The sequence below is a fragment of the Anser anser genome, assembly GCF_964211835.1.
Source record: "Anser anser genome assembly, chromosome: 7".
Taxonomy (NCBI): Eukaryota; Metazoa; Chordata; class Aves; order Anseriformes; family Anatidae; genus Anser; species Anser anser.
In genome coordinates, this window is record NC_139727.1 from 18,733,384 (window position 1) to 18,751,896 (window position 18,513).

Consider the following 18,513-nt stretch of genomic DNA (forward strand, 5'->3'; position numbering starts at 1 on the left):
GGAGATACTTTTATTTTACTTTGAGCTGCTTGCATTCTAGACTAGAACCTAGGATCATAGCAGCACCACCACTTCCTTTTAATCCGGTTTAAGATAGGTGGGAAAGATTTTGGCTTGGGCTGGGTATAGGGACTGTCCTACAGCAGTGCTGGCCAATGGCCGTGGGCAGCTTCAACAGAGATTCAGGATGTACATGTTTTGGATAATCAGGCTAAGGCAGTGATGCACGGAAAAACTTATGTTTGTCTTATGTGTCCTGCTCGTTATGGAGAAAACAGAAGCAGACTTCTTTCAATTAGAAGATAGGAAATGCTCTTTTTTCCCCCCATGACAGAGATCAAACAGTGGAGCAGGAGCCCAGAGAGGTGGTACAATCTCTGTCCTAGGAGATACGCAGCCCCAACTGGCCAAGGCACAGAGCAGCCTGTGTGAGCTTCTGTGATCTCTGCCAACCTCATGTCCTCTAATTCTTTAGAACTCTAAAACCTGCCCTGACATAGTAGAGATTTTGCTTTTTTTGTCAGATGTTTTACCATCTGTGCACAGTCCATCTTTCTAGAAAGCACTGCAAGTTGCTTTGAACTCTTTGAATTTAAAAAGTGTAATTCTTCAAATGGTTTTGTGCTGTCCGTCGGGTAACGATAATGTGGAACTGTTATATTTCTGCTGCTTAGAGCATGGAGCTGAATGACCTGGAAGTGTTTTGTTTTTTTTTTTTAATTTTCCCAAAAGGCTAATTTTATGTCTGAACCCAGGAAGTGACCCTTGCCATCCTGCTGCCTCTGGGCTTCAGAAACAATGCTGTTTCACCATTTTAAGCTAGGTGAATATTTTGTGTTATGAGGACTTCTGTACAAAAGCATTTTGGTATTTATTTTTTGAAGCTTTTCAAGGAGAATCAGTTCTGTTCTCTTGGAGTAGGCAGGTGACAAAGCAGCGTCATTCTGCCGGAAAGCATAAAGGAGCTCTTGATATTCCTGACTTCCTGCATATGCTGGCTTATTTCAGGTTTGGGTGGAAATGCAGCTGAGCTGTGCTGTGTACATCTTCTAATTGCCTTGGAGCTTTGTTAACAATTCTGATTGCAGCAGGAATAAATGGAGTCTGCAGAATGATCGCAGGGATGTGCACGGGGTGGTTCAGAAGCTGTCGCACAAGCCCACACTTGGACACTGCACTACACATCACCCTGAGCCACTGCATTCGTTGCTGTACTGGAGAGAGAGGGGACTCCAGATGCAGGCAGTTGGGGATGAGGCTAAAGGTTTTGGTTTTGTGCTGAAGTTCCACTGATGCTTATTAACAGTTCAGATTGTAGTCTCCTACTTCAAATGCATCCTCATGGCAAGATATGCCAAGGAAAGGCAATGTTTTGAGAGTGCCCTGGCTGCTCCTGAGCTGCAGAGTCTTTTCCAGCTGGTTCTTGCCTTTTTAACCAGAGATAAATGGGCTAAAGCAGCAAGGGGGATTTTCCTCATGAGTTAGAAGTGGTGCGTGTGTGTGTGTGCAAACAGCATCAATTTATACAGTAGTCAAAAATATTACTGTTACTTGCATAGTTCACATCCCACTTGATTATTTTTTTTTTTGATCAAATACCATTAATAGAAAGAGAGAAAGAGAGACAATAGCAGTGAACCTGCAAAAGCAGTGGACGGGGAGGAGGCCCTTTTATGTCACCTAAGGGAAGAAAAGTACTTTGTACCTCTGCAGTGTTGACTGTTGAGAGGTTTTGGACTGCTCTAGAGCTGTTCCCCATACACCATACCTCAATGTTAATTATATTATACATTGGAAGATTGAAGCATGGAAAGATTTTAATGTGATCAATTTGATGACAGAACTGGAACCAGATCTCACCTCTGAAACCTGCGTCTTTGCCTGTAATCTTCCCTCAAAATGGATCAATTAACACGGTGAATCCTTTAAAAGTGTGTGTACCCTAGCAGTACCTTCCTGTCATTTGGTGCCATGAATCTGTTTAAGCAAATGTATGGGACAAATTGAATTTCACCTGATCTACCCAGAAATCTGTATTTATTAGTGCATGAACATGTGCCTCACTGCCACTGTGAATTGGCACCTAACTGTGTAGAGTTGACATTTAAAACTTTGTCACCCTCATGAAAGCCGGAATAAAGAGTAGGATAAAAAGTACAACGGTAAGGAATTCTTAATCTCCGATACCTGATGCTCTCTTAATGGTGAGGAAAAATAGAAGAAGGTAAGTCAAACTACAGAAACCGCAGACCTAAATTTCCTATGTTCACATCAGGAGAGGTTTTATGAACATCAGAGTGTAAATTCAGCATGGCAAGTCAGTAAGAAACAGGATAGTTTGACTATCCTGCTGGTGGTCAGAAGGAATAAGTTATGTACAAAGAGTCAGAGAGAATCCTGTTACACACAGAATATTTATTGTGAAGTTCTCATGGGTGGGGAGAAAACACAGTAGACTATTTAAAAGCTCTAATCCGAGAAGCATAAGTAATTTTGGTATACCATCCATTAGATTATCTCATTGTGGCCTATCTGAAATGTGCTTTAACTTTGAAGCATGTTCAATTTTGTGTTGCTGTTTTAACTTCTGCAGACTTCCAACAGGACCTTTGATATTCCTCTCACGTTGTCTGGAGCAGTAGTTCTACGAGAGAGACTAAATTATGAAGAAAAGACTCGTTATTTTGTCATTGTTCAAGCAAATGTAAGTGTGTATCTCTTAATGGCCACTTACCAGTCTTATTTAGGTGAGTTTTTAGGAGAGGAAAGTATCTCTGAAATAACAGGTCTGATGTGCTCTTTTCCTGAAGACCTTATTTAAGATGTACCTGGGTACTTTCTGTCATTGAAAGCTTAGACATTATTAGTGGTTAAAAAAGCTTGCTCAGGGTGGGTAACAGGACAACCTTTTTGGCACTGGGAACAAGTAGCATATTTGAAGAACAGTCCATGCAGAAAAGTGCATTCTGGTGTCACTAAGTGTTCATTTTCTAACACATCTGGCCATGCTAATTTGATGTCAAATGAGTTTAATGGATACAATTTAGTTGTATCCTTCAGGTTTGAAATGCAGTTTTCTATAAAGAGGTGATTTTTCTTTCAAGTCATATTGCATGGTTATATAGAGGGGTTTTTTTGCACAGTGGCCAGCAGTGGAGAATGCATACCAAGAAGAAAAGTGATGTTTAAACTATATCTAATATATCTGTCATAAGAGAAATTTTTGGTGTCCCTGAGGGCTGTGAAAGCTTTTCTTTTTTTTTTCTTTTTCCTTTTTTGCCATTCTGATAATGGCTGAAATGAGAAATTTTCCGCTGTTTACCACTGTTGTGATACTACTTCATTTGTGGGGAAAATGAGGGTGCTCTGAAGCAACCTTAACATAGCTTTATAGTAATATAAATTCACTCATTTATATTACTGTCATTTTTCTGATACAGAATTGCAGATACATTTTTTTTGGCATATATTTTGTGGCATATTCAGCATTTTTTCTCTGAGGGTGTCAATGCTTTTTGCACTTAACTATACCTCAAGATACTTCCTGGCCCATGCAGTTGTGCCTGTTAAAACAAGTCATTTTGCCTGAGTAACATAACTTGCTGATCTCTTGAACAGAAATATGGGAGGGCACAAAACTCTTCATGCTTGTTTTGCTTTTTGTTTCGATCAGTGATTAATTCCGCAGATCACCACTCTGTATTCACAGCTCTCTTCCTTTGATGTTAGAACTGTAAGTTTCGTGAGTTTGTCCTCTCCAAGAAAAGCAGCTCGGGTAGTTGAGGAGGTCATGTTTTTCAAGAGAAAGGAGGCTCACATGGAGCCTGGCATGCAGCAGTGCAAACACCTCACATCAGGAGGGACACCTATTGCTCGTGCAGGGTGACCTGCTGGTGACGGTGCAGCTTGTGATGCACAGTAGCAGTGCCACAAAGCAATCTCTCGTTACTTTGCTCGGTCCTTCTGGTACATGTCCTTACACGATAAATGGCCACCTTTGTGCTACACAGCTTGGGATGAGAGCTATGCTGATAGCTTCGACATTTTTATAATGAGGCAGCTCACATGATTGAACCATCTTCCTAGGACAGTTGTTCTCTCAGAAATACTTACAAGGGAACTGAGTTCACTGAAGTTATTTAGTGATCACTGAAAAGTAACTAATCTCAAAGAAAGGTTCTAATTAACCTTTATAGCCTTCTTTAGGAGTTTGCTCTGTGCATCCTTTCATTTATCATTGCCGGGGCTCGATTCTTGGGCCAGTTCTGTTTGACATATTTCCCAACAATCTGGATGCAGAAGCAGAACGCATCCTCGGCAAGTTTGGCAGGGATGCTAAGCTGGGAGGTGCTGCTGATCCCTGGAGGCCTCGCAGAGCGGTCTGGGTGCGTCAGGGCACCGGGCGACCAGCAGCAGCACGAAGCTCAGCCAAGGGAATGCCGGGTGGTGTGTGGAGAGGCCGGGCGTAGGCTGGAAGGTGCGTGGCTGCAGCAGCTCACAGGAGGGCCCTGTGCCTCAGGGGGTGTGTTACACGTGGTGCGGCCGGCCGGTCAGAAGAGGGGGGCCTCTTGTTTGGTGATGGTGCGGCCTCGCCTTGAGTGGTACGAGCAGTTCTGTGCTCCCCAGCATACAAAGGATGGGCAAGTCCTGGAAAGCATCCAGAAGAGGGCCAGAAGCTGGTAAGGGGCTGGGAGGCAGGTCCTGGGAGGAGAGGCTGAGGCCACCTGGGCTGTCAGGCTGGAGAAGAGGAGGCTGAGAGGAAGACCTCGCTTCCCTGGGGAGGGAAGCGCAGAGGCAGATGCCAGGCTCTACTCCTGGTCACCTCGGAGCTGCACCAGGGAGGGTCAGACCAGATGGAGGGGAAGTTTCTGTACCGTGAGAGTGCTCCAGTACTGGCCCGGGCTTCCTGGGGAGGTGGTCAGTGCCCCACACCTGCCAGTGTTCAAGAGGCCTTTGGACGGTGCCCTCCTCAATATTTGCTTTCACTTCTGGTTAGCTCTGAAGTGGTCAGGCAGTGAGACTTGATGGTCTTTGTAGGTCCCTCCCAACTCATCTGTTTTGTTCTGTTTTTCAAAATATTGCATGCTGCACTTAATTCTCTCAATTGCATGCAATCATACTTGTATTCCACTGATTACATTAGCAGTGAGTGTTTATTGCTCTTGCATCCTGAAGACATTACGTGAAATTAATCATCCTGTATCTGTGCTTTGATCCAGTATTACTCAAAGGCACACAGAAGGGGGATGTAAAAACAAACAGATGAGTTGATGGTGAGGATTGTTCCACTTCTCATTGTTGTTGGCATTGTTTTTCATCATTGGCCATGAAGAAAGTTAAATTCAGAAATTCCCACATTTAATGACTAATAGCATAAAGAGGTTCCAAGAACTGAGTGGATTGCAAACAAGGAAAAAAATATACATTTAGTATGGCTTAGAGGAATGACCTATTTCCTATATGCGGAGGATGATATTAAACAGCATAAATACCTGTTTTAAAAACAATTGCTTTTGTCTTTCCTGTTAATGATAGCCTAGAATAGGAGGGTAAGACATAACTGATGACCCATATTCCTTCCAAGAGATTTTATTTTTATAAAGAAAAGCCACCACAACAATTAGTCTTTTAAAATGGAAACACTTTATATTGTTTTGAAATAAATACTGGATAGTCATGCTGTTTCTTCACTGTAGTTGTAAATGAAGAAAGAAGAGGTAAATTATTGCTAGTATGTACATTGGTCAGCATATAGAAATAATCTGGGTCATTCCCACATTTCAAGGAAGTATAACTTTATTCCTTAACATCTGGAGAAAAAGAAATGGAGACAACTTTCAGTAGTCAGTATTGTCTCCCAAATCCATTAAAAAACAAAAGAAAACCACAACAAACCATGATGCATTGTAAAGAATGTCATGCAGCATGGAGATCTTTTTAGCTGCACCATCTTTGTTGTGGACAGAACTATTCTTCAGCCTTTTAAAACCTGAACAGTGTAACTCATTCTCCAGACAAGTTGGCTTTTGACATGAGAAACACATTTCCCCAGTCTGGAGATCTTGGATCCGTCTCATTGCTGTGCTCTAGCTGTTTTTTGTGGGGGCAAGGGTAGGGAGGTGCTAAGATCGGTATTAAACGGTGGTCCACAAAGGTGGATTGGGCATTAGAGTGGAGGGGCTATCCACTGCCAATTAGAAAAGAAAAGGTTACTGCTTAAGGGTTTTTTATTTATTTATTTTATTTATTTATTTCTGTATTTATTTATTCCTTTTAATTGCTGTTCTTTTGTACCCTACTGCATAATATTTGGACCCTAAGCATCCTTTTGGCCTATACAAAGGCTGGTATACAAGGCAGCATAAGAGGAGTTTTTGGAAGTTATTATATAGAATCTTCATGACTGGAATGGTTACGCATCTTGTCCTTTCCTTTAACTTGAAACCTTTCTGTAGATTGTGATTTCAGAGTGTCTTGTGAAACGTTACTCATTTGCTCCCCAGGACCGAGCCCAGAATCTTAATGAGCGACGAACAAGTACAACCACCCTCACAGTGGACGTGCTCGATGGGGACGACTTGGGACCGATGTTTCTTCCTTGTGTCTTGGTGAATAATACCCGTGACTGTAGACCTCTCACCTACCAAGCGAGCTTGCCAGAACTGACTGATCCTGTAAGTCCTCTTGCTTTTTTATTTTGAGTTTCAAATGTTTGTTTCATAAGCAGCTGTCATCTTTTTCTGCGGACACAATTGAGAACTGTATCTGGAAGGGTCATGCATGCTTTAATGACAGGTTCTATGTGCTAAAGAGGACAAAACTGGGGTAAAATATATGTAGGAATAGATGGTGAAAATCTAGCTTTGATACAGTGGCAAACTGCTCGCTCGCTACAGGGGCTGAATCTGACTGAAGCTCGGTATAGTTGCAAAGCTGCTTTCCCTGATCTGTCCATACTCCGCTCTTGAAATATTCTAAAGAAGCACTTCTGAGCAGAGACTCGACATGCTGCTCTATTCAGGATTGTTCCAGACCTCAGGAGAAAGATTCTGGGGGGAGAAGGCAATAGTTACTTGTTCCTGAGAAGATTATTTGTCATTATATCTGGTTGCAAACTAGACACACTAAAAAATGATGTGTGTTTATCCCATGTATCTGCTTGTGCTAAGAATGTCAGTTAATACATTGGTTAGGATAAAGGTCATTAATTTCCCACTGGAAACTTTCCCAGTGAGTCACAAAAAGAAGAGGTGAGAGCTGTGTCAAATCCTGATGCAAGATGGTGCTAATTCCGCCTCGCTACAGAAGAGCTGATGCTTCGTGTGATGGAGGTGTGCATCTTTGTTATGCGAGAAATTCTTTTCAGTTGGAAAATTTGTTTTATGCGAGTTTCTTAACTGATGGTTATATTTGTCCTTAGATTCATGTGCTTAAGAATACAGAAAGGAAGAACCAGTAGAATCACTGGGCTCATCCCCACCCCAGTCAACACTGACCTTAGGATAACGTTAACTGTTGAATGCCCTTGGTTATTGCAGGATGCTATCCTCCTTCCTCTGGTCAGGAGCCAGGGGAGGTTGGGGCTGTAAATGTGGAGGCCCCTGCTCTTCTCTGCCTTACTCGTCTTGCTGTCCTGAGGTTCCTGTTCTTCTCTGCCTTCCTTCTCTTGCTGTCCTGCACCATGCAGACTTCTTCCGTTCCATGAGTTATGGCTTCCTGCTGCCTCTGGCCTCGAGTCCTGCTGCAGATGTGCTTGAGCAGGGACACTAAGCACTGCAGCCACCCTGCTTGGTTGACTCAGATGATGCCCTTAGGAAGTTTCTAAATCTCTCACAGGATTTTTAATCCATTTTAGGACCAGCTGAAATTGGCTCTAATGCATGTCAGCTCATCAGTTGTTTCCAGTACAGGTAACCCGTACAGGTTAATGGTACAGGATGTGGTTTAATTGCCAATGCAGTCCGAAGGAGGCGAGACAAGGCTTACTGTAATCACGATGTGCAATTAGCATGCTTTCTTGATTAGGGAGGGCTCGAACAAGTTTCAGGGAGGTGATAATAGTTTCAGGTCAGTCTGGAACCCTTAGCAAACTGGATTGTGTCTTACAGTGCACGTGCACCTGTACAGGTGGTTGTTTCTCTGTGTTGTTTCTCTGTGCTGGAGAAACTCTTCCTCACAGCTGCATCCTTATTTGTCAGGAGTCTTGGTACTCAGCTTGTACAGCAGAAAATGAGCTGGGAAAGGGAAGGGGATAAACATTCCGTATTTAACCTTATTATACTGATTTACATTTCTCCTTTCACTTCTACACCTTGATATTTGATAAACCTTTCTAATTGCATTGACTGATTTTGACTTTGTGAATGAATGCGTTTGCTTTCAACTCCACATCACTGTGGCTTGGGCATAGTGTCATAAGGTAGCTGGGCAACCACACGTTATTCCCCAGCTCAATATGTGGCCTCATCAGGGTTAGTAGGGTACCCAACCTATGCAGAGAATGACAGTGACCCCATTTTATCTGCACAGATTTGATAGAGTTCCCAGTACAGAGGCAGGTGAAGCAGTAATTGTGAATAACTGGTGTTTGGTTATTGCTTGTTTATTAAATCTAGTTATCTTAAGGTAAAATACAGGTCAGATAATTTTCCTGGTGCAGCTCTCACAGATGGAAGGAACCCAGCTCCGTCTCCGTTCTCCTCTTGCTGTGGTCGGCCACATGCTGGGTGCTAGAAGACAAAGCAGTGCCTGCCAAGGAGGCAAGGAAAAATCTGACTAGTGATTAGTTTCCAAGTTGCAAAATACATTCATTTAATTTCACAAGGTACAATCTGTTCAGGTGTCAGCTTTTTTGTTTGCTTTCTAGCTGTTTTGTGTCAAACTGCACCTTGAGAAATCTGATCTATGAAATGAGAAACTGGTTCTGTTGATAAAAATACCTGCTATTTGCTGTTTATCTATTTGTAGTGCTGCAGCTGTTTGGATAAATGTAAGTGGAAGATGGATGTTTGTACTCAAAGTTTTACCTTGGTACCTCAAATATTTACTTGACTTATAAATTATAATGCATTTAGACAATAAAGACGATAAATAAAATACTCAGCTAATAAAACAGGTATTGCATTTGTCCTGCAAGAGTGTGATAAGGCGCAGAGAGGCCTGAGCTGTCTGCAGTAGCTAGCGGCTGGCAGTGGACTGACGAGGTGCTCTGCTGTGGCGAAGCAGCCTGGGCAGGGGAGCTCATTCAGAAATAGGTTGGAGATTTCAGCATGATGTGAAATTGTTGCCTTGCACATGGTAGACATGACCTGTATGAGTCCATAATGATCCAAGACTTCACCTACAATGTCAGGTTGTACAAAAGCTGGCAGTGGCCCATATACTTCTCAGAAAGATTTATATGGAGTTAATTTGCACTAGCTCTTTTTTTAAAAAGATGAGAATTTACTACACTGTCAGTTTTGAGTCTTTGGCAAGTATAGCAAATAGAAGAGAATTCTGCTCGCTGTGCTATTTTAATGGTAGCCACTATGTAGGATAAAGGGCTGGTTTTGTCCAGCATCATCATTTATTTTTTTAATTGCTTTTTATATTTTTTACAATGAACATGAGAAGGAATATTAATGAATCTTGAACAAAGAGGGTCAAAGTATGAATTATTCAGAAGCAGTAGCTTGAAAATAAGTTGTGCTTTGCAAGATGTCTACTCAGTTGACCCCTAAAATGAAGCATTTATAAGTAAATCATTTAATGTAACTGGTAAGTACTTTTTTTCAGTTTTAGAAGATCAGTTGTCTTTAGTTGGCCTCTACCCATGACTTTACTGAGGTAAATGTAGCGTTTTCTTTCCAAACTTCTTCCCTTTAGAAGCTCCAAAGCAGTTTGATGCATGGCAGCAAAGAATCCATACAGCACGTGCTTTGTTTATGGTCTTTGGCTGGCAGAAATGGAAGAGAACAGCGAAATTAATGGGTCTCTTCATTACCAGAAGAACAGCTTTTCCTTAGAAACAGTACCACGGTTTACATTGTGCCTTGTGAGAGTTGGTCTGACTCATGGCAGTATTAATAATATTATTAGGCCTGCTCCAAGCTGTGTGGAGCACTATATAATTAGTGTTTATGCACTTGTAAAAACCTGTTTTGCATTTCTGCTATTTGCACGAGACTGTTCAAGTTGTCCCAAAGCTCTTATGTACTAAGCCAGAGGTTTTCTGATGGTCCTCCCTGGGTGTGTGCGTAGATTAACATGTTATGGCAATACCCAAGTCAGTTGGGTGCTGCTTGTTATCCAGCTGAGCTTGGCCACAGGATGGGACCTTTGTCATTGCTGGGTGCCTGGTTTTGAGATTGTCACTGTCTGCAGCACCATCACCAGTGATCTGCTGTAATTAATTGCCATGATAGCCTCATTAGGGCTGTGGCTGCAGCTAAGGTAACAGAAACACCAGTGGCTGTTGTGGAGTGGTTGTGAGGTGCTCTTGCAGCTTTGTAGAGGAGGCAGAAACGAATTTCTGACTTAGTGAGAGCACGTTAGCCTTTCTTCATGCTTCATCCGGCAGTAGGTGAGCGGTGAGAGCTGAACTGCTTCGCTGCTGCTGAAGCCCAAAGCCAAAGCTAACTGAGCAGCCTGCAGCTCACTCCTGTGACATCCCACTTGTCACATCTCGGTTAGAAGTTCCCAGAGAGGGAAAAGAGTTTTGACTCTTATAAAAATCATTGCAGGTTGCTTATCTTGCAGAAAAGACATCAAAGCCCATGATAAGACAGCATTCAAAGTCATTGTCTAAAGTTGTCTCATAACTCATATGCAAGTTCTTTGCCTTAACTTCCTTCAGGAGAATGCTAACTTACAACTTCAGTGACACAGTGACTTTAAAATGAGCTAGCACAAACCTTTCAAAAAGTAAAGTTCCACAAGCCAAGTATATTGCCTTATAACAAAAAGTAAAGCAGCATCTCTCTATGGTGGATGAATGGATATGGGTATGAACCTCCTGCTTAATTGGTCCAAATACTACTCTGTTTGTCCTAATTGTTACTGTTCCACTTTTTCTCCAGGAGTGAATTTACTGTTGTTAGTTAAATATCAGTTTCTGAGAAGACTGTTTTGTTTTGCTACGTTGTTTTATATTTGCCTCTGTTTTTTTTTTTTTGTGTGTGTGATCAAATCTAGTAATTCTTTCTGTCATTGTCTCAGGAAGACTTCAGCAAATAAGCATTAGTAAGCAACAGTATAGTGAAGTCATAAAATTTAATTAAAAAAATACAACATCAAGAGTGTCTCATGAAACTGGAGGGATACTTTCTTCTGCCTCTTCCTCCTTCAGTCTTTTCCTGATATGCTTACTTTGTGAAGGTTTTGTCTGTTTCTGTGCTAAGAAGTTTTCCATCATCATGCAAAGAAGGAAAGCAAATTAGCAGTGAAGTGTAGATTAGGTTGATTTAATCAGCTTCTGGGCTGGTTTTGCAACAAACTGATTCATTATCAGGTTCTGTAGGATAATTATCAGTCCACGTGAAACTCATGTACTCAATGACACCTATGAGGCTTTCTTTGCACTGATTCAAGATTCAGCACTTTAAACAGCTAGCTGCCTTATGGATCATCACTTATTAATGCACTACTGATGTAACTTTCTCTACAGAAAGTATTTATTTTTATAGTAATTATGCTCAGAGTCCTTAGGCGTTGAAAGCGGACCTCACAAAGTCTGTGGGCTCAGCTACCCTGTGGAGCAATGAGGCTTGAAGAGTGGTCCTCTGAGCAGAGGACCTCTAGATGAAAGCCTGAAAAAAAAATCCTCCAAATAACAGTGCACTTGAGGGGGGAAAAAATAGATGTTGAAGAGCAGGATGTGCCCTTAGAAGCCCTCAAGGTTTTATTAGCAAGAGGAACCTCTTCAGTTTGATTTGTTTGTATTCAGGAAAGAAAACTGAATGTTTAGGAAGTGGGATTGTAATCCTGCTGAGTAAAGCCTCGCTTGATCAGCACCATGTGGGGTCCTGTAACCCATAGTTTTGAAACTGTGGAAACTGACTTTTGATGGTAAGGTCAAACAGTTTTGCTCTACTGTCACAGAAATGGAGAGTTTGGGATTTTTTTTTTCCCCATTGCAAAATTAGGTGGGTTTGGTTTTGAATATTTCATGTGAAGGGAAAGAAATTCATTGACTTTCATATATGGAAAACAAAACAAACCATCAACATTAGCATGCCCTGTTGATTCCTAACATTCAGAATTGTAACTATGAAGTAAATGCATCAAAACTTAAGCATATTTTGACAGAACACGCAAGTACATCTTACTCGGGATCATGAACCACTTGAGGAGTTCCAAGTTAGCATTGAGAACGTGTTTTGCATCAGACCAATAGTTATGTCAAAAATGTCAGGTGCTTTTTAAAACTTGCCTTTTATCTTTTCAATTCTTGCTTTAATTCTAGAGCCAATCACTTATTTTTTTCTCCAGGCCATTTCCCATTCTCCTGCAGCACTCTAGCCCAGCATCGTACAGTGGCATACACTAGCAGCTGCAGTAAAATAACTTAGGTGCATGGCCATTTGGCAGTTAATTGCATTTATTGCTAGGGCAATTTGGGACTGCCCCTTGACAGTACCTTCTGGGCCCCATAACCTATTGCAGTTGGGAGACCAAGAGACAGGGAGGAATCGGGTTATTCTGCGAGTGGGAGAAACGGAAACGCTGCCAGAGGGAGCTGAGGTCACAGCAGTACGGGAAGGGCTAGTTTTATTTCAGCAGAGAAGGAAAAAAGGAGGGTGGAGAACAGAAATCATTTCATGAGTGGGTGGGAACACAGGACACCTCTGTAAGTAACCAGGCTTAATTGGTCTGTACAAATCAGTTCTACGCTTATTACTGATAGCTAATTAGCATTGCAAGGGTTGTGATGGGGTATTTTGCAGTACCTCTGGGTGTGTAACCATTGTTTCTAAAGTGACTTCAGTGCAACTTTTTCCTATCTGATGGTACAAATCTTAACTCCTGATACAAAGAAAATGTCCTGGAAATTTTCTCTTAGAGATTTTTTAAAATAAAACTCACTGCAAAACAGAGAAAACATGAAACATATCTAACTATATCAAGAGGTGTCTGAAACTAAAGGTTTTAAAACTTTAGTTTTAAAAGCAGCTCTTTGTCAAAGAATAAAGTTCATAAAAATATCCTATTAAATTTCTTTATTTCTGTTTTTTTTTCCTTTTTTTTGTTTTCTTTTCTTTTTTACTGTGGGAAACATCTACTGACAGAAGACCCATGCAAACTATGAGCAAATAACCTTCCCTGAGGTTTCAGTATAACATATAGCCTTCATAGTTCGGCACAGTAAAAAATCAGTCTGAGCTTAAATAAATGTCATAGAATCATAGAATATCCCAAGTTGGAAGGGACCCATAAGGATCATCAAGTCCAACTCCTGGCACCGCACAGGTCTGCCCAAAAGTTTAGACCATGTGACTAAGTGCACAGTCCAGTCTCTTCTTAAATTCAGGCAGGCTTGGTGCAGTGACTACTTCCCTGGGGAGCCTGTTCCAGTGTGCGACCACCCTCTCGGTGAAGAACCTCTTCCTGATGTCCAGCCTAAACTTCCCCTGCCTCAGCTTCACACCGTTCCTATGGGTCCTGTCACTGGTAATAACAGAGTGTGCAGTTAAATCTACTTTAATAAAAACCTTTCAACCTATAAGGAGGCTGCCTTTTTTTCCTATGTGAAGGATAAAATCTGGTGGAAAAGCAGGAATGCTTACCCCTGATGAAGATGATTTTCTTCTTAAGTTTTCTTCTAAACATGCCTGCTGAAAGACAGTGTGTGTGCATGGGGTTGAGCTGACTCCTACCAGCAGCCAAACCACCAGGAAGCTAAACATCAGGTTAGATTGCCAGTTGTTCTTGTCAATTCAATTTTTCTTTGTTAGATATGCCACATTCAGAACTGCCAGTGTTCATGGCTAATTTAGGAAATTGTTAGTTTCTGAACTACTTATATCTCAATGTGATGATTTTTTATTTTTTTTATTTTTTTTATTTTTAACAAAGATTTGGAATCTTTTATTGCAACATGGTAAAAGAGGCGTGCCAGCCTTTGGCTTACTTTGTATGCGTAGCCTAATGAGCTGTGCTTATGATTTAGCTGCAAGGAGCATCAGGAAATTATTTGAGACTTATTTTGTTTCTAATTATTCCTTCCTCAGCAAAATAGATGCTCTCCAGTTGTTTGGGACTGATACTAAATGCTGTAAAGTTAGTTGTTTGCTCTGTGAAGCACTAGCACGATCCTAAGGTTGACCGTCTTGGTGCATTTGGGTGCACCTGAAGAGATGAGCTCATGGAAAACCACCCAGTGCCCCATGGTTGCCGCCTTCTGCTAGGGGTGGTATTTGCATTCCATCCTGGAGTTAGACTGTGGTTGAGCTATGTTGTCCTCTGGCAACTTTCAGACTGGACTTTGAGTGTAGCTGGGGTTTGTGGCCTTCATCTGCAGGAGAGTTGCATGTTTCTCTTTCTCCTGATATTTCTGGCATGGAAAGGAGGCTTTGCATTTAGCAGAGGTAGCTCTGCAATGATGGCTGGCACGGAGACTTATGCTGAGGTTGGAAGTATGTTGGGGCACTCTTGGACGTGTGTTGGCTGTTTGCAGAGACGCATCGTGCTGCCCAGGCTGTAGTTATGCTCTATCTCTTGCTTAGAATTTTTTGTTTTGTTTTGTTTTGTTTTTTCTCTTCCATCAGTTTCTTTATCTCTTCCTATGTTAGAAACTAACCTTAGCTTTGAATACCGGTGTGCATTTTGAAGTATTCAATACATAGGAAAACAGCAATTTCCTTATTAAATGCATGTATATGCATGTTCATGTGTAACTTTAAATACCTTTACATTGCCTGAGGATCTCTTACGTTTACCAATAATGAATGCTGCATTCTCTGCACCTTGTGGTTTCGGGGCTCAATAGGAATGATCAGTAAGCATGTTTAGGTTTTAAATAAATGTTTAGTGGGGAAGAACAACTTTCAACAGCTATTATTTCAAAGTTTCTACACAATCAGAATGACAACAAATGATTGAAGGTGAAAGCCTACCTTTTGTTACAGAATTCTGCAGCTGTTCCCTAATAAATGTAAGAGCTCCACATCATGGAAAATCAGGCCCCTAGAGCGTTTCAGGATTGGATGTGAACTTCTTGGTTTTAACCGTGTGCACGTTGCCCACATTTCCATATGAACTCACCATACGTAATACCATAATTGTTTTGAATTTTCTTCATAAACACTCCTATTTCTGAGGAACTGTTAGACCAAATAGCTCTGGCACATCTTTATTTGCTGCCTGAAAGGCTTATGTACTTTCTAGTCTGAATATTATATACTCGAATATTTATTTAGAAAAGCGTGGCAATTCTTGTGTTAGACTAAAATCTCTAAGGAAGGATAATGTGCTTTCAACTGTTGAGCTGTGAGTTGAATGAGGTCCCATGTATTTAATAGCCAAAAAAGATTTGGTAGATAGTAGTGGTGTCACTTCAGCCATGCTACAAGAACTAACCAGAGAAACGCAGCGAAAAGAGGGACTGTATCTTAACATCCTTGTGTTGTTTCTTATTCAGTAAATTAGAAAAGAATCCCTCTAGTGCTTGAGGCTTTGAATAGTCCTGCTGCTGCTGCTGGCTGAAAAAAAAGAGCAAATTGATGCATTTTTCAGTTATTAATTTTTCATTAGCAATTTAGGTAAAACCTGAGACTCAGATTAGGAACGAGAAAATGAAGATTGATTTCTGTGACAGGTATGCATTCGTTGATGTATTTTTTTTATTGAGAAAGGCAAAGTGTTTGTTATAGGCAAGTTATTTTCAGTATAGTTGAGCAGCAGGTAGCAATTTTTCTAGTTAAATTTAAGCATAGATGCATGATGAACTGATAGGCGATCTTGAATTGTTTTGGAAGTTGGAAAGCAATTCAAAACCAATGATAAAATCCTCTCTTGGGGGTGGTTTACCGTCTGATGTTTGTGGATAAACTCTCCATGTGCATTTTTTCACTCTTTTCACGATAATTACAGCAATACAGGGGTTATCTGATTGATAATAAGTTCAAGGTAGAGGACAATGTTAAATAAGCAGTAGAGTTCACAGTAGATTTACTAATGTAAGGGTTTTTTTAATAACTTGATGCCAGTGATTTTGAATTAACTATGTAAATGAGTCTTTGAGCTAAGTCAAAATGGACAGCTTTGACAAGCTATTGATTATCTGCTAGTGCATGATAAGGAGTCATAAAAGGAGTTTTAAGTCTTCTGCTATGATTTTTCCGTGTTGTTTTCGTGATTGATTGCGTATCTTCCATATGCAATCTCTCGATAAGTAGAGCCTTTTTTTTTCCCCCTGAGGAAATGTCACTGAAAAGTAGTGAAGTATGAAAAGGTTAAAATAATAAAGATGTGACATTACAGGTAATTAATTTTCATGTACATGGGACTATGCCAAAGCAGTATGGCTAATTCGAAAGAGTTATCAGTAAAATTGACAGTGACTTGAAGATGGGAACATGTGAAGCTGAGAACTGCTCACTGTAATCTCTCTGAGCAGGCAGGCAAGCATTTCACTTGCTTGATATATTGATCAGGCAGGACAGTCACCATTATGTATCTAGGGTTAACTTGTGATTTTACATATAGATGCATTTTCACATAGAGGACAGGTAAACTTGCCTACTTTGAACTTCAATAGCAAACAAAATCAGGCTTGTCAAATGTAAAGAATGTTTAAAGAATCCAGATGTTTCAGTTATTGAAAGCACTGTACTCATCATCTGATTGAGAAAGTGGAGGTTTCAAGGGAAAAAGGATCAAGTTTGACTGAAAACTGAATAGTTTTGGACAATATATACTCAAAAGTGAAATAGAAAGGAAAATAAAGGCTTAATTGCAAATAGTCTTTGAGTATTTGTATGGGTTGAGATAAACACATTCCTTATCAGAACTTGGGTTATCAAGAGACCTGTGATGCACAGTGGCTGTAGGATTCCTGGGCTGATGGTGATGTACCAGAGACCTAGTCTGGACAGGATATTTGGCTGATGGGGAAGACAGGCACATTTTCTAGGCATTTATCAAGGTGTAAAGTGAAATTTTATAGAGTTGATCTCAAGTCTGGTTCCTTTAATAATTGTGAGAAAAGGGGAATAAAATGGTAAAAAGGACTGATTTGATCATATTCATAATTTTCTTCTTCTAGCTATGGAGATTAATTGCCTGATGTTTGTCATTTTATTCAGTAAATAAATAAACGGGAACGCTGTTGGGAGAATATTGAATTCTTACAGATCTGTCAGAAACTATGAAGAAAAAGGCTTTTGACTTCTGCTTGGAAGAAATAACTGTGGAGCTGTAATTAGAAGTCATTTCCTTTCAGAAATGAAGATGATGTGCTTTGATTCAAGCTTTGGTCTGGCTGATCAGCCAAGTAAGGCAAATACATAAATGTGGAAAAGAAATCTCCAGGTTTCCTGGGTGGTTTTGATGTGCACAGTAGAACAGGTTTACTAGCATAAATCCTCTTCTCTTTGTAAGGGCAGAACCAATGCCACAGATCTGTGGGATTCATGAATTAGAAAAATTGCTAAACATCCTAGTCTTAGTTATCAGATCTTGCTATTTAATCCTTTTGTATTCTTTTTCATTCTTCAGTTCTCATTATAAAGCTTGTTAGGAAAAAAAAAATCTGCCTTAAAATACTACTTTAGTATAATGTAATTCATTTTCATGTAGCTTCCAAAAATAATTATGTGACGACAGTAAAAAAAAAAAAAAAAAAAAAAAAAGTGTGATTCCTCACTTCTGTTGGATATGCCACAACCTGGCACTTAAAACAGTCTTGCTCTGTGAAACCATGAAGGGATTTCAGAGATGAAGTAACTGAGCCTTTCTCTCCTCAAAAACTCATGCTTCAGGAGAGGAAAGAGCGCCTCAGAAAGCATCGTCTCTGTCTCATTCTGAGCTCAGGCCTGTATCTTGAACATACAGTCAATTGCTTGTGTGAATTAATTGCTGAATTGGATATTTGCCATGACAAAGACACTTTCACAATATGCACTTCTGTCTTCTGTTTCATGAAACAGTGTTTGTTATGGCATGGAGTTATTGTCAAAGAGGAAGCGTGTATATTAATTTATTTGATCCTTAAATGTCATTTAGAAAAATTTAAAGGTTTTAAATGTTGACATTTAGACAAAATACATTTACAGTGATGCCTTATCAGTGAACTTCACTTCAGAAAAATTCTCATCCGTGTCGTAACATCTCTTCTTGTAGAGATAATTATAATTTCCGTAGCTAGCCTACCCTATTAAACTGCAAACTAGTTGTTCATTAAGGGTTGTGAAAAATACTCCTCGTCAGTTTGTTGTCACAATACAGAGGGTGCAGGTTATATTGGGTGTTCAATTAATCAAGCAGTAATGCACCAATTAAGGTTCTGCAGAGGGGTGCAGGCACGCATCCTGA

At 40.5% G+C, this 18,513-nt stretch overlaps 1 protein-coding gene across 30 annotated transcripts in view; it reads left to right on the forward strand.

Annotated features, from left to right (window-relative positions):
* The window catches only part of PCDH15 (protocadherin related 15), a 535,558-nt gene that overhangs the window by 284,018 nt on the left and 233,027 nt on the right, over positions 1 to 18,513 (forward strand). For all 30 annotated transcript variants that reach the window (XM_083844291.1, XM_083844317.1, XM_083844318.1 and 27 more), the window contains 2 exons: positions 2,594 to 2,704; positions 6,504 to 6,674. In XM_083844291.1, coding sequence (XP_083700417.1) covers positions 2,594 to 2,704; positions 6,504 to 6,674 — 282 coding nt within the window. The remainder of the gene's footprint in view (positions 1 to 2,593; positions 2,705 to 6,503; positions 6,675 to 18,513) is intronic.